At 46.3% G+C, this 17,096-nt stretch overlaps 1 protein-coding gene and 1 long non-coding RNA gene across 3 annotated transcripts in view; one reads left to right on the forward strand and one right to left on the reverse strand.

Annotated features, from left to right (window-relative positions):
• Window positions 1-14,155, forward strand: part of ITPR2 (inositol 1,4,5-trisphosphate receptor type 2) — a 409,555-nt gene extending 395,400 nt beyond the window's left edge. For both annotated transcript variants that reach the window (XM_084764875.1, XM_084764876.1), the window contains exons 56-57: window positions 9,788-9,949; window positions 10,488-14,155. In XM_084764875.1, coding sequence (XP_084621001.1) covers window positions 9,788-9,949; window positions 10,488-10,574 — 249 coding nt within the window. In that variant the 3' untranslated portion in view covers window positions 10,575-14,155. The remainder of the gene's footprint in view (window positions 1-9,787; window positions 9,950-10,487) is intronic.
• Window positions 1-17,096, reverse strand: part of LOC311587737 — a 269,462-nt gene that overhangs the window by 109,609 nt on the left and 142,757 nt on the right. The window lies entirely within an intron of this gene.

Raw genomic sequence — 17,096 nt, forward strand, 5'->3', positions numbered from 1 at the left:
GATGGTTAGTCGACGCTCATCAGATGGTTAGTGAATGCTCATCAGATGGTTAGTGAATGCTCATCAGATGGTTAGTCAATGCTCATCAGATGGTTAGTCGACGCTCATCAGATGGTTAGTCAATGCTCATCAGATGGTTAGTGAATGCTCATCAGATGGTTAGTCAATGCTCATCAGATGGTTAGTCAATGCTCATCAGATGGTTAGTCGATGCTCATCAGGTGGTTAGTCGATGCTCATCAGATGGTTAGTCGATGCTCATCAGATGGTTAGTCGATGCTCATCAGATGGTTAGTCAATGCTCATCAGATGGTTAGTCAATGCTCATCAGATGGTTAGTCAATGCTCATCAGATGGTTAGTCAATGCTCATCAGATGGTTAGTCAATGCTCATCAGATGGTTAGTCGATGCTCATCAGATGGTTAGTCGATGCTCATCAGATGGTTAGTCGATGCTCATCAGGTGGTTAGTCGATGCTCATCAGGTGGTTAGTGAATGCACATCAGATGGTTAGTCGATGCTCATCAGGTGGTTAGTGAATGCTCATCAGATGGTTAGTCGATGCTCATCAGGTGGTTAGTAAATGCTCATCAGGTGGTTAGGCAATGCTCATCAGATGGTTAGTCGACGCTCATCAGATGGTTAGTGAATGCTCATCAGATGGTTAGTCAATGCTCATCAGATGGTTAGTGAATGCTCATCAGATGGTTAGTCAATGCTCATCAGATGGTTAGTCAATGCTCATCAGATGGTTAGTGAATGCTCATCAGATGGTTAGTCGATGCTCATCAGGTGGTTAGTCGATGCTCATCAGATGGTTAGTCGATGCTCATCAGATGGTTAGTCGATGCTCATCAGATGGTTAGTCGATGCTCATCAGATGGTTAGTCAATGCTCATCAGATGGTTAGTCAATGCTCATCAGATGGTTAGTCAATGCTCATCAGATGGTTAGTCGATGCTCATCAGATGGTTAGTCGATGCTCATCAGATGGTTAGTCGATGCTCATCAGATGGTTAGTCGATGCTCATCAGGTGGTTAGTCGATGCTCATCAGGTGGTTAGTGAATGCTCATCAGATGGTTAGTCGATGCTCATCAGGTGGTTAGTGAATGCTCATCAGATGGTTAGTCAATGCTCATCAGATGGTTAGTCGATGCTCATCAGGTGGTTAGTAAATGCTCATCAGGTGGTTAGGCAATGCTCATCAGATGGTTAGTCGACGCTCATCAGATGGTTAGTGAATGCTCATCAGATGGTTAGTCAATGCTCATCAGATGGTTAGTGAATGCTCTTCAGATGGTTAGTCAATGCTCTTCAGATGGTTAGTCAATGCTCTTCAGATGGTTAGTTGACACTCATCTGATGGTGAGTTAGAATTGCAGAGCAACGTGCATTCTGTGATTCTGTGTGTTTCCTGTTGGCAACATCTGAAAGCCTCTGCCAAACTGCACTAAACCTCCACTGTTTTGCCCTCCTCCCCCACATGTGGCTCTGTGAGGCAGGACTGGCGTGACATGTGCCCCTGATCTTCAGTAAATGACCCTGCAGCACACCCTGGACAAGTAGCCCCAGGATCCCAGTTTCAAAGGTCTCTGTGTGGTTTGTTCTTCCCGGTGTGTTTCCAGGCTGGGCAGGCTTTTTGGAGCTGGGGACTGAATCTAGGGCCTCATGCCTGTCGGCAGGCACCAGGAAGCTGAGCCAGCTCCCCACCCATTTTCTGTTTCTATTTTGAGAGTCCCACCAACTTTCCCAGGTTGAGCTCACTCTGTGGCTGGGCCAGGCCTTAAACCTGCCATTCCTGTACCTCAGCTTCCGTAGCAGCAAAGCACCGGTGCCTGCATCAGACACAGAGAGCAGTTCAGGCAAGACAGAATGATAAAAGATGCCCAGACAACCAAAGCCTGGCTCAGCCACTCACCCTTCTGTGGCCTTGAGCAAGTGAGTAAGCTTGCCTCCGTATTGCAGGCCATGGTGAGAGATCATAGCAATCCCTGTTCTGTGGAATTGTGGGTATTGGTCACAACATGACTAAACGCCAGGCATTTGGAAGGCAGGTGGGGTCTGTTCCGTGTTACAAGTCAGAACTTCATTTCCTTCAGCTCACACACAGGTGATGTTTCGTGCATGCTAATAGGTTTCTAAAAAGACAAATTCTCAGTGTTTGGTTGACCCAAACCAGTCATTAATTACTTCTTAGTCTCATTCTGACATGGCAAAGCATGCTCTTTTTGTGATGCCAAGGTTGTGGTCAACTCAGAATCAAGAGGTCTGGGAGCACCTGAGCCCTCCCTCTGGTCATGTCCAGAGTGGAGCAAATACCGATCAATGGAGAGCACACCTACCATCACCCTGCAGGGTCCTACGCTTTCTAGTCCGAGTGCTGGATACACACGCACACAGACATGTGTGCACACACGCTTTGGGATTGGGCTCTGGGATTCAAGCTTGCTTCTATCCTTAGCCCTGTGTGCTTGCTCTTTGACAGGCTCAAGGCTGTTTGCAGCCATTTGAATCTCAAAGCTTTCCCGTGCATTCATGGCTCATAAAATGCCAGGCAGGGAAGGGTACAGACATGTCTAGGGAGTCAGTCTAGTCTCACAGGTAAACGAGAGTAAGATGCCCGTCTGCCCCACACAGGAGATGACTTTGGCTATGATAAAGCCAAACCCCAGGTGTCCCATCTCTTCAACCAGTGCCCTTCAATTGCTCCACAAATGAAACATCACTTGAAAACACCAAATGTGAACACCACACAGGGGGTCTCTAAGTGGCACTAAGTGTATGACTGAACAGCTGTCGACATCAGTGGGTCACAGTGACCCACTAGTAAAAGGACTCAGAAATATATTTTTTCCACCCTCTTGTTGATTGTTCCTCCAGTCTCCCAGACAAACACACTATTATAAAAATTAGCCCTAGCACAAGGATTTTTGGGTCCTGAACGAACATCTCAGAAATGACAAGTTCACCTATAAGCCTTGCATTTTAGAAACCTCTAGAAGCTCTGTATCCCACTAAGTTATTGGGAAGGATCAACTGTGCAGCCTTGGAGTCTGGAAGCTAATCTTCTTCCCCGACTTTAGGCTGCCCTATGGCCACATGTCTTCAGTTCTGGTGAAATGAGGAAATGATTTCATATTGACTAAACCAGGGTCAGCCTGGGACTCTAAGAGCCATGTGTGTGACCATGAGGTACGCCACGTAGAGTGAAATCAGACCCCTGCTTTAGCCAGTGAGCACAGCACAGGTTAGCAGGAGGAGGGCACTGTGCAGGTGAGCCCTGCAGGAAGTCAGGCCTGGCTTAGGGTAAGAACATCGCCATCGCCACCCACACCCCCCTTAGAGAAAAGCAAACTTCCTTGCAGAAAAGTAAAGCAGAGAGAGGGAAGTCTGGCTGGTTTGTCACAAGCTGTTTTCAACAGAAAACCAAAACCAATACCCAAAAGCATATGCAATATTTGTGTTTAAGGTCATTTTTTTTTTGTGAAAAAGATACTTTTAAAAAAACCTTATTTTTAAATTTAATTATTTTATTATATTTAAAAATTTTTATTAGTTCTTTGATACTTTTCATAGATATCTCATGTAAGACATGAAGTCCTTTGCACTTGTGCCCAGGACCAGAATATCTGGATCATATGATAGTTCTTCTACCAGCTTTTCGAGGAACCTCCACACTTATTTCCATAGTGGCTGCCCCAGTGTGCCACCCTCCAGCAGAGAGTGAGTGTCCCCATGGCCAGGTCTCATGTTACCATCTGTCAGCATTTGTTTATTGACTTTAACCACTCTGACCCTGCTTACATGAAATCTCTAAGTAGTTTTAACTTGCATGGATATTGAGTATTTTTTAAATTCCTCACATGTTTGTGTTTAATTTTTTTCCCTCTGTTTAGTTTTGTGCCCTATTTTAAAAGTTAGGTTTTCTTGATGTTTAATTTTTGAGTGACTTACATATCTCGATGTTAACACTGTGTTGGAGGTGTAGCTGGTGAAGATGTTTTCCCAGGCTGTGGGCTGTCTCTTCATTTGAGTGATGGCACCTTCGCCGTGACGGTCTCACTTACTATTGCTGGAAGCAAAGCCTTCTACTATCACGTTGCTGTTCATAGGTCTTTTCTTACACCAATGAGTTCAAGCCTGTCCCGTGTTGGGTTTTGGTATCAAAACAATACTAGTCTCATGAAAGAAACTCATAAATGTTCCTTCCATTTTCATTTTGTAGGACGCTTTGATGAGAATTGGTGTTAGCTTTTCTTTAAAGGTCTAGTAGAATTCTATGACTTCATCTGGCTTGGGCTTTATGGTTGGGAGACCTTTTAATTACTGTTTCTCTCTCACTTAATTACTTAAATAATGTAATTCATCTTTAATTTTGGCAGACCATATATATCTAGAAATTCATCCATTTCTTTTACATTTTTCCAGTTTGGTGGAATATAGATTTTTAAAGTATATTTGAATGAGTCTCAATTTCTTCAGTTTCTGTTGTAGTGCCTCCCTTTTCCTCTCTCATTAATTTGGATCCTTTCTAATTAGTTTGGTTACTTCGGCTAAAGAGTTTATCCATCATGTATATCTCTTGAAATAACTCCTTGTTTTTATCTATTCTTTGTATTTATTTTCATTCTATGCCATTAATTTCAGCTTTGACTTCTGAGCATCTCTTCCGGTCTGTTTTCTTTTTGTTACTGTTCTTTCTCCAAGGCCTTCGCATTGCATCATTAAGTTGTTAGCCTGAGATCTCAACCTTTGCTGTAAGCACACGGTGCTGTAAACGTCTCTCATGCGGCAGCTCTCCTTATGTACATTTTGCTAATGTTGCGTTTTTATTTTCATTCAGCTCTAAGAATTTTTAAATTTCCTTCTTGCTTCATTTACTTAACGTTGATTCAGACATATGTACGTTGTTCGGTTTCCCTGAGCTTGTGTACTTTGTGTCACTTCTATTGTCATTGATATCCGGCTTATTTCACAGTGACCAGATACCATTCAGGACATGACCTAAGTCTCCCTATGTTTGTTGAGACTTGCGTTGTGTCCTAATGTGTGGTCTGTTTTATAGGAAAATCTAGAGTTGTAGTTATTCTATGGATGTCATTGGACTATAGAGGTTCCTTCTTTTTCCACATGCCCATATGTTTGTGAGAGTGGAGTATTGAAATCAGCCAGCATTATTGTTTTGGGGTTGATCTGTGGTTTTAATAGTGTTTCTTTTATGAAGTTGTGTGTCCTTGTGTTTAATGCATATATGTTTAAGACTGTGATATCCTCTGCTGGGCTTTCCTTTGATGAGGATAATACGCCCCTATGTATTTCTTCTGACTAGTTTTAATTTAAAATCTATTTTGTCAAATACTGCAATAGCTATACCTGCTTTGATCTTGGCTCTATTTACTTGGATCTTCTGTCCCTAAGGTGGTGTCTGTTACTGGCCCAGATGCATGCCGTTGGAGACAGAAAAAGGAATTTTTGATCCAATCTGTTAGTCTATTTTTATTTATTTGGGAGTTTATAACAAATTAATTCTATTATCATTTAATATTAAGAACTATTGTTGAAGTATGTATTAATTTCTGTCATTTTGTTGAATTCATGGTGTCCTATTGACCTCTTTTGATTCAGTGTTTGGTTTTGTGCTTTCCTGCAAATGTTTACTCTGCTAGTTTTGCTGGGTATAATAATAGTCTGTGCTGGCATCTGTGGTCTTTCATAACTTGTAGCACACATTATGAAAGTCCCTTCTAGCTCTCATTAGTCTCCACTGGAAAATTTACTCTTATTCTAAAGATCCTGCCTTTGCATGAGACTCAGATTTTTTGACTATATGATGTAAGGAATTTTTCTGGTCCTGTCTATTTGGTGTTCTGTGTATACCTGTTGGACCTTCTTGAATTAGGGGGTTTTTATTCTATAATCTTGTTGAAAATATTTTCTCTTCCTTTGACCTGGGTCTCTTTTCCTACTATACTTATTATTCTATAGGTTGAATCTTTCTTTCTATAGAATTGGTTCCTCCATGTTCTGTTCTTAGAGCTGTGGGGGATTTGACATTTCCTTTGACTGATCTAATTCCTCTATGCTGTCTTTAAGAGCTGATATTCTCTCTTCCACATGATCCGATCTATTGCCAAGACTTTCCTCTGAAATGTTTAATAAATTTTGCACTTCAAGCTTCATTTAATTTTGGCTTTTCCTCTTTATTAAATTCTATTTTCATGTCTTGAATTGTTTTGTTATTTTATCAAACTGTGTTTTTACAGTCTTCAATCTGGCATTCATTCACCTCCTCTTTGAATTCTTTGATACTTTTTATTATTTTGATTTGATTATTTATCTTATATCATCTAAGTCACTCTTCTTAGGGGACATTACAGTGGATGTACTAATTTTTGATACTTACTTTATCTGTGTTTACAATGGGATTTAGGCATTTGGAGTAGGGTTGTTGGTGGTGTTTGTGGTGGAAGTACTGTGTTTGATCATCCCAATTTGTCACATGATTTGATCAGCTGCTGTATGGGGCTAAGGGCTGTCTTTGGGTGATTCAGTGTTGAGGTTCAAATCGGTTATCAGAAGTAGACTTAACTCACCACAAGCTAAGCCCAGAGGTCAGGGGTCAGAATTTTTCTTGAGACAATAGGTACCGGTGCAGTGGGCTATGCTAGTCTTGAATTCCTGGAGGAATGGGGTGAGGGAAGGCAGGCCCAGGGCATTTCATCCTGGAGCCTAATGCAGTCGCATGGTGGGTGTGGGGCCCCTCCTGGGAGAAGGTGAATCTCGAGGTCATGGGTATGGGCACAGTTGATGGTAGAAATCTAGCACCTGCCTAGATCAAAGCCTAAGTGGGTACAGCAGAAATGGGTGGAAATTGGGGATAAAAAGCTCTAGACTCCCTGCCTAGGGATGAGAGGCAAGGAATCCCAGCCTTTCTTAATTCTGAACATTGGACAACGACCCATGACCCATATGTCTTCATTAAAGATTACAGTCAGCTGGCATACAGGTGGAGGGAGAAACATAACAAATAGACTAGCCAGAAAAACCCACAGTTTGTGAAGGGAGAGACTGGAACCCAGAGGCTGGGGACAGACCATCTTTCCTCCCCGGCATCTCCTCACCATGGCGTTTCCTTGCCTTTGTCATCTGTGACTGGCTGTGGATTGGAGGGGCGCGAGGCCCGGGCTGGGTGTTGCTCACCATTGTTCCCCAGTGCCAAGCACGGGGCACAGGAATCATGAAAGGACTGAGTCAACAAAGGCACTAATGCAGCCGCAGAGTGGACAGCGAGTGTCCCGTGGCCCCTGCGGCTCCAGGGGCAGCCGCAGAGAAAGAGCTGCCATTGTTCCCCCAAAAGCAGGCAGCCTTGGACGTGACTGAGCCAGCTGGGTGCCTGCCTGCAGGAGCCTTTCTGTAAGGGTGGCTTCACACACTCCATCTTATTATGTTCTCTGCTGAGGACATTCTGCCTCTGATCCCTGAAACGGCATCCTCATCTTCCCTCACTTTGGGATCATCTGACTCTGTGTCACCTGAGGCACCCCAACACTTCTGCCCCTGGGGAACTCCTGCTCTTCCAAGGCACACGTGTCCCTCTTCTGTTCCCACCCTGCCTTAATAACCCCCCTACTTATCTTCTTGTGGTCCCCTTTCTGCTTTTATGTATGCATAACATATGTACAAGTATGTGTACATGTGTATAGATTCTTCCTATGATAGAGCACACAACATAGTCATCTTTGACTCTAGATTATTTCTCTTAATGATCCAGTTCCACCCATTTCCCTGAAATATCATGCATTTTTATTCCCCCAAACTCTTCCCACCTCCTCTCCTCTCCCTGGATATGACTTTCTTGGCCCAGACAGTTTCTCAGTGGCGGCCACTGTTGCCCACACACTCATCCCAGAAGAAGAGCCAGCGATTTCTAGGACTCTGACATGAAGTGATCACTCCTTTAACCTCTTAGTGGGGTAGTGTCCTAGCAGCCCGCTTCGTGCTCCACTGCCCTCTAATGCCTGGGAGAGGACAGAGGGTCCCTCTTGTACAGTCATCTCAGACGTTGCTGGCTGCCCAGTGGCAGCTGAGCCAGTCACCTTCAAGATGACGTCAGGGACTCTGCAGGAGGCATCCCAAGAATCTGGAAGTTAGAAAAGGTGATGCTAAGGTTATTGCCTTCACATCACCCCAGCTTTGGAAGATTTCAGTCCTAACGCCATCTGTCAGGGACAGCATATCAGAATGCTTGCTGCCAAAGCTGAGGATCTGAGTTTGGTCCCCAGGAGACCCACATGATGAAAGGAAAGAACTGACTGTGGTAGTTTGCCCTGTAATCGATCTCTCTCTCTCTCTCTCTCTCTCTCTCTCTCTCTCTCTCTCTCTCTCTCTCTTCTCTCTCTCTCTCTCTCTCTCACACACACACACACACACACACACACACACACACACACACACACAGCCCCCCTATGCCAAGGGCCAGTATGGTCAACATGGAAATGGCCGCACAAAGACACCTCCCCACGGCACTTGGGGGCAAGAGAGGGCTCAGATGGCCCTGTGGTTGGAGGCTCCCAGGGAAGAGGTTTTCTCAGCCATTTCCCAGGATTTACCTGAAGGGGTGACAGATGGAAGACCACAGAAGCAGGCAGGCAGGCAGGTGGGGCCACACCTACCATGTCTGCGGTGCAAAGGCTTGAGATCCTGGCTCCGACACGGGGAATTAACCCTCCAGAGACGGGGGACAATTTACCTTGCAGAACACATGAAGATTGTTTGAAAACTCCATGCTAAGTTAGGCACAGTGACTCTCTAGTATTCGCCATTAGGCAGAGTTCTCGAGACATATGGGAGTCTACCAGGACAGAGGGGAAATACACACACACAGGACACACCCAGTCTGCCTAGAAAATAGCGGAAGTGGCACCAGCTATTGCCATCGGGGGAAGTCACCAGACTGAAATACAGTGCTTCCAAGGGAACAGACAGGATAACCACAGGCAGTGGCCTCCCACTCACCTCTCTCCCGCACGGGGCCAGAGGCCACAGAGCTGGTAAAGAACCTTAGCAGACGCTGAGGGCAGGGACCCAGCGTGAGCGGCTGGAACTGAAACCTTCTTCTACCAACCTCCTACTCTCTCTCTCTCCTCCCCCCCTCCCTTACTCCCTCCCCCTCCATCATACTCAGTCCACTCCTGGTACCACGAGATCCATGCCCCATCCTCCATCAGAACCACAGGAGGCCCACAGGCTGCGCGGTGGCTCCCATACCCTGCCCCGTCCTCCATCAGAACCACAGGATGCCCACAGGCTGCGCAGTGGCTCCCATACCCTGCCCCGTCCTCCATCAGAACCACAGGATGCCCACAGGCTGCGCAGTGGCTCCGATATGCTTCATCTAGCGCCACCTGTGAGCCTAGATGAAGTCATTGCTGACAAGGTCTTTCCCAAACCATCAGGACCAGAGTCTTAACTCCTTGACTCCAATCCTGCCTCTTCCTGCCGCTGGCCAGAGAGGGACCTTTTGGTGTATATACTCAAAGAACTAGAGACACTCCTGCTGTGTGGCCCGGGCTGGTCTGAAAGCCACCATACAGCCCATACTGGCCTTGAACTCCAAGAGGTCCTCCTCCTGCCAGAGGGAAGGATTCCAGAGCTGCACCACATGTCCAGGAGAGGCGCTGACTCAATTTCAATAGTAGTAAATCCTGGGAAACATCCTTTGTAGTGGCCCCTGGTTTCTTCCCCACACTCACTACCTGGTGCCTGCACATTTGTTTTCTCGCAGGAGAAGAATTTGGACTGGTTTCCTCGGATGCGAGCCATGTCACTCGTCAGCAACGAAGGCGACACGGAGCAAAACGAGATCCGGAACCTGCAGGAGAAGCTGGAGTCCACCATGAGCCTGGTGAAGCAGCTCTCGGGGCAGCTGGCCGAGCTGAAGGAGCAGGTGGGGAGCGCGGGGCAGGGGGCGTAGGGGATGCGGGCGTGAGCCACCCACCTCTGTGAGCTGTGTGATGGCATCTCAGCAAGGGGGCACCCCCCCTCCACCTCTCCTCTGCGGACAGACAGGGAGGGGCCTCTTTGCTCTTGGCAATATATCATTTCTTGCTGGGCTTTGGATTTCCAAACTCATCGGAAAGGCAGGTATTGACTGATGGCTGCCACTGTACTGTCCCAGCCAACCCTTTTAGCACTCATAAAACAGTATGGCCAGGCCCGTTGGCCACTGTGAAATAATTACAGCAAGGGCAGTAAAAACACAACAGATCTGTTTCCTAGCCATGGAGAGAAGACTTGATCTTCCTTCCTACCTCTATGGTAATTTACTTTTTAAAACAAATTCCTTTGTGGTGATATATATTCCGCATGGAACCAGACAGTGTATTCCTGAGGAAGATAAGGCATCCGTGGCCCTGGGCACTGGGGAGGGATTAAGAACACCAGCTGAACACAAGCGTGCGTGCTCTCTCTCTCTCTCTCTCCAGATGACAGAACAAAGGAAGAACAAGCAGAGGCTCGGCTTCCTCGGATCAAACACACCCCATGTGAACCATCACATGCCACCGCACTGACACCATGGGGGCACGCCGTGACCAGCCTTTCATCAGATGCCTGCCTCATCGGATGGAGAGGGAGGGAGAGAGGGAACAGTGGCTATTGTTGGAAAGCTAAAAAACAACCAAGTGCCAAGACCCTGAGCCATTTAGCTCCCAGAACAATCCATAACTGTTTTCATGCCTGAGAAGACTCGAGCTAAAACAAAACAAAACAACAGCACAGGGCACAAGGCTCTCCGTGCCGCAGGAAGTAACCAGCCTGGCCCGGGGAGGGGGAGGGGGGAGCAGCAGACCTCCCTGCTCAATCCATAGGCCTTGGACTTGTCTCCCACATGCTGACTGCAGCCTGCCTCCGTCATGGCTTGTTGGAATTTCTCTCTTTGAGTTGTAGCACTCCGAGCCAGTGAGACAGGAAGCCACACTTTGGTGTCTAAGTCTGACTAAGAAAAAAAAAAATTAAAAGATTAAAAAGGAGAATTGAAAAAGAAATGTCATGAAGCCTCCGAACCTTACATATTACCGGACAGTTTCTTTATGACGTGAAACCTGACGGGCTTGGAGCGCTACACACTTGGTGCTTCGGAGTTCACACCCCACACACTGAAAACGTAACTGTATCAGGGTCACAGTCTCCAGGACTCTGCGGGGTCTGTGCAGAAGGAAGTTCTCATCCAACTGGCTAAGAATGCGCTTGTGATCAAGGAAGGCCTGAAGAAGAGAAGCTTGGCTGGAAGACCCAGGAAGTGATGTTTTGAGTGCATATGCTATTAAAATATACAGGTATTAATAAAGGCAAAGACGCAGAGGTGACAGCGAACATTGAGAAACTTACTCTTGTGTCCCAGCCTTTCAAAAGCATGGGTCAAAGCAAGTTGATTTTTATTTGTGGTGCTTGAGGGCCCTGGGTGTTTGCTATCTCTGCAGCTGCAGCAGGGAAACTTAAGAAATGTATCTACTATACAGGAACACGGGACATTTCAATGGCGTATTTAAGACCATTAAGAGTAGTGGCTTTCCAAAACGTAGGCAGACCGTAACTCCTTCCCCAGAAGTGTTTTCACGTTGAATCAATGCAACCAGAATTTGTCAAGGGAGAGAACAACCTGGGTGCATAGATCATTTTTGGAGACTATTTGAGGCACAAGAGACAAGTTGAAAGTGTGAGCACTGTTTTGTGGAGAGGAGCCACGGGCCAGCACACTACATTCTAGCCAGGCTTTGGAGACACCCTCTGCCCTCCGGATTAAACTCTCAGGCACCGAGGGGCCACGTGGAGTTTGTTACAACGATTTGTAAAGCTTCAGGGTGATTCAATATAGTTCTAGCTGTTGACTTCTAAAATGCAAAGTTCAAATCCTGGGTCTGTGTAGACTCAGCAGGAAACCTGCCTGGCCTACCTTCTACTCCGTAGATACAGCTACGGGACCAGCGAGCTGCACTTTCTAACTAATGTTACTGGTACTTGACTCACATGCACTAGGACCACACAAAATTAAGACCCAATCTTCAACAGGACAGTGCTTCTCTTAGCCTGAAGGGGAGGATGCTGATGTCCTTGACTTGAAGTGTTCTAAGGCAGTGCCGCACTGACCTTTGACCCTTGTCAGAGATCCATGGACAGTTATCCTTAATTCTTTGCTAAAACCTTAAACTATAAACACACACCAAAAAAAAATGTTTTTAATGGTGTTATCAAAATTAGATTAAGGCATCCATTTTTAAAACTGAAGGCCATAAATGCTGTGACAGTATCTGATAACAGTACAGTGCGCTGGGCAGCAGGAAGAGGCAGGAGCTGCTTCCGGCTGGCATGACCAACCTTCCGGCTGTTGTGCCAGCTCCTCTCTGTTCAATACTGTGGTTTCTTCTGTGGGAAATACCCAAACACTTTCACCCAATGAGACTCTCACTATGTCAAAATTAAAATTTTTCTCAGCTGCATTTTTCTTTATTCCTTTCCCTCTGCATGATTGAAGATTATAAAACAAAATTAAAAAAACAAAAACAAAAAAATCAAAACAAAAGGCACTTTCTAGGATACTGAATCTAGAGATGTTAAAAATGAGGAAATTTGATGTCTGGTTACAAGTTTGTATTTGCTATGTATGTTTGTTAATTAATGCAGCTGGATTATTTGACCGGAGTTGGGTATAGTTGGTGTCCTCATATGTATATAGCTATGTTAAAAATGCAGTCACCTCTGACTTCTATGCTAGGGAGGGTTGTTTTTTTAATTTAGGTTATTAAAATCCATATTGGTTGCAAGTCACAGCTCCCACTGAATCCTATTTTTAATATGCACAAGGGTTTGTTCATCTGTGTGTTCCACTTGGCGGCTCAAGACTTTAATCAAAGATATTTTCTAAATTATTAATTGCTTGAGATTAGAGCCTTGCACTGGCTAGAGATATAATACTGACCCATTGTGTGTGTGTGTGTGTGTGTGAGTGTGTGTGTGTGTGAGTGTGTGTGTGAGTGTGTGTGTGAGTGTGTGTGTGTGTGCGCGCGCGTGCAAAGATGGTGTTTCTACCTTTTAGAAAGTTCTCACAAAGGGCTTGTTCTCCTGAACCTGCCATTTTCCTTCCCCATGTGGATAAAGATCACACTTTCAGGTAGACTGCTGATACCATCAGGAAGCTAATTTATTTGAACAGAGCTGATATTCTACCAAGCCCTATATTCCCAGCTCACAGCTCAGACTTGTGGCTGCCTTCTAAACATTGTAGTTGTTTAATTATAAACTGTAGTGTGGTGTGACTCCGTCCCTGGAACTGAGTGTGAGAAGAGGCTTAGGGAAGACTAAGATAGGGCTTCACTTCCCAGGATGCCATCTGACGGGAAAGGGGTAGGAAGGGCTCATCTCCAGGGACCCAGTGGATCAGAGGAGGTAACTGCTGCATAGCAGTGGGCCTCACAGCTCAGAGCCCTTAAACATGCAGACAGCCAGGCTGTGTGAACAGTAGTAGCCAATAGATGACATATACCTGACAGCTGTTTCAGAGCTATATTGCAATACTTATTGTAGTCCTCTGGCTTGGAGACCCTTCTAGACCACGGTGAGATGAGACACGGTCAGCCCCAGGGGGGCAGGCGTCTTAAATCCAGACCAGATGTCTGAGGGAACCAGGTGAAGAGCTAAGCTGTGGGCCGCTCTGAGGCTCTTGCCCTGAGCAGGAGGTGGGAAGGCTGTGGAAGCCATGCTAAGCTCTCTATTTTCACAGTGTGGCAGCCAATTCCAGATTTCAGAAACTGCCTGAGGCTGCCCAAGGCCCTCTACTCACCTGCTGCTGCCTCTGAAGTAACCACTGGTAAAAGTCTCACGTACAGGACAACACAATGCTAAAATCAAACAGAACCAGTGCACGTGAGAACAGGCCTCCGGAAGCAACTGCAGGCACACACACCTCAGAACTGGAGTGTCCCCACAGACTTGAATAACTTATGAGGTGTCCGTGCCGGTGCTCACCTCACCAAATGGACTCTCTTTCCTCTAGCAATAGAGAATGCCTGTATTGTCTTTTTAAAAGGTGATTCTAACATACTGTCAGGACTGGATAACTTATAAGTTAATATTAATAAAGTGAGTTTGTATCTTGTGTGTGCCTTATTCATCTCTTGCTATGTTTCTGAAGAATTCCTGTACTGGTGTGAAAAGGGCATCGTAATCATCGCTATTTCACACAGCAAGACTGAGAGACAGAAAACACAGCTCACACAGTATGGACCCCAGGGTTTGTTGGGAACTGGCCAAATCTCCACACAAGATTCCCAGAAGCACTCCGTGTCCCCCTTAGGACAGTTTTCAACCTGTGGGGGTCAAATGACACTTTCACAGGGGCTACCTAAGACCATCAGAAAACACAGATATATTTATACTACAATTCATATGAATAGCAAAATTAACAGGTTATAAAGTAGCAACAAAAATAATTTCATGGCTGGGGTCACCACAACGTGAGGAACTGAATTAAAGGGCCACAGCGCTAGGAAGGGTGAAAACCACTCTTAGAACAAAGCTCAGCCTTCTGCAGCTCAAGTCTGCCCAGGTGGGGTGAGTCACACGCAGGCTGAATACATCTCTTTGCTGTTTGAGTGTTTTCCAGTTCCTTGAAGCAGTGTGGCGAGGTCTGCTTTAGTTTGCTCCAGTCAGAGGAAAGGTGGCTCAGGCGAGGATGGGAAGTGGGTTCCTCTTCCAGTCAGAGCGCCTGGCACCCTCAGTAAGTCTGTGCACACACAGGGAGGTAATGGGCAAGTTCCCAGACATAGCCTCTGGCTGGTCATCTGGGTGTCCTGAGGAGGTCTCAGGAGGACTTGTGTTCAGAAAATAACCCCAAGCTAGAAGCGAGGTTGTCAGTGTCTCCTGGGGCCCTCCCCCACTGGACAGGCCACAGAGTCATACAGTGTCTGTTACTGACAAAGACACCCCAGACTAGAGTAGGCTTTGCTGAAACCCTCTGGGGTTTGGTTTTTTTTGGGGGGGGGGATTTCACTTTATAGCCCTTGCTGGCCTAAAACTCACTGGACTACACAGCTTCAAACGCAGAGGCCCACCTGCTTTGGCTTCCAGAGTAAGGGTTTCTCAGGTGCAATGCCTCATTCAGGCTTGCTCACTGAACTGGTTTGTAACAGGCGACAGTGAAGCTATGCCCCCAACACCTGCCTTTGGCCTTGCGACATTTGTTTGTTTTGCTTTGCTTTTTTTATCTGCCTTCATTTGGGGCTATCATAGCCTCCTTTCTCTATGTCAATACCTTTTTGCCCACCCCCACCCCCGAGACAGGATTTCTCTGTGTAGCCCTGGCTGTCCTGTATTAGCTTTGTAGACCAGGCTGGCCTTGAACTCACGGAGATCCACCTGCCTTTGCCTCCTTGAGTGCTGGGATTACAGGCGTGCACCACTGTGCCCAGCTTCCTCACTCTTTCGATGTGAGTCTCCTCAGCATTATATGCAGATAAGATTCTTTGACCATCATACTGTAAAGTAAGGCCTGAACATATGATGTATGAATAGCAGTTATTGTCTTATCAGAGAATCAAAGTAACTGTGGCAAACACGGCCTAAAAGATTTAGGGTCAGCTTAGACACCATAGTTAGCATAAGGAGGGTGACAAGCTCAGGGTGCTGCTGCTTCTGCTCCTGACCGGGGGTCTCTAGCCACCTCTGTCAGTCAGCAGGGCTGGCAGGTGGCCAGAAGGCCTGGGGCTGGGGCATTTAGCAGGAGCCGTGAGCCAGGAAGGTGAACTGGAGTTGTCGTCCACAGTGTAGTGGCCTGAACGTGAAGCTGGCGACCTCTCCATGAACCGTATGCGCCTCCAGCCCAGGACCAGAGAGTGATAAAGGAAGATGTCCCCTGAGGGCTGGAGGGCCAGCCAGACGCCAAGAGTCCAGGGGGACCCATTGTGGTACCTGTCACCTGCGCCTTCCAAACAAAGTGACCACTACTTCATGCCATCAGTTATCCAAATGTCATGAAAATATCTCCTGCAAACATAACATACAACCTTACAAACAAAGGACTTCTGGGAAGCACTATTTCAGCTCAGCTAAGCTCACATAACCACAGATCATCACTTCCCTAGAGTTCATGTCCACTAGCAACAGCTGTGATGTTTACTTTTAATTGACATCACATAGGATCCATGTCCCTGAAGAGAGATGGGAGGCAGAGACAGGAGAACCTGCCCAGAGGCTCACAGGCCAGCAAGCCTGGGGTGCACAGCAAAGCAGCAGAGAAGACCAGAGACACCTGCTTCGGTGAGGCTAAGCTGAGGGCCCAGTCTTGACAACTGTCCTCTGAGGTTCATATGTGTGCTGTAGCAAATGCACTCGTGCGCGCTCTCTCTGTCTCCCCGTCTCTGTCTCCCCGTCTCTGTCTCCCCGTCTCTGTCTCCTCGTCTCTGTCTCCCCGTCTCTGTCTCCCCGTCTCTGTCTCCCCGTCTCTGTCTCCCCGTCTCTGTCTCCCCGTCTCTGTCTCCCTGTGTCTCTCTGTCTCTCTCTCTCTCTTTGTGTGTGTGTGTGTGTGTGTGTGTGTGTGTGTGTCTCTCTCTCACACACACACACACACACTCCTACAAGATTTATCAAAGAAAATTATAAAACACAAAAAGTATCTTTTCCCAAAATACAAAGGTGAATTCAGACCAGCATCCTGCATCTGAGTTATATTTAGAACCTTAAGATTCAGACACAGGAAGAGCTGCTGTGAACACCACAAAGAGGATGTAGCCCAAGGCAACATCAGAAGCAGCTGAGTTCTTTTCCTCAATGGCTGTGGGATTTGATCTTACGAAAGCCTCTCACTTGACTTCATGACAGGGCTGCTCACTGTGAAAGAGCTATACCTTATTTTCTTTTTTTCCTAATCTGTTATAGATTCCAAATTTGATTTGCTAAAGTAATAACCATTTAATAATAGTTCTAAAAGAGATAAGAGTCTTAATGTCTTAAGTCTAGCTAGGGTGTTCTAAAAAGGAGTTGGTACAAAGTCATTTGTATTTCCACATGGCTACAGGAATGCTTGTTAAAGAAAACCATAG

The sequence above is a fragment of the Acomys minous genome, assembly GCF_964271855.1.
Source record: "Acomys minous genome assembly, chromosome: 17".
Taxonomy (NCBI): Eukaryota; Metazoa; Chordata; class Mammalia; order Rodentia; family Muridae; genus Acomys; species Acomys minous.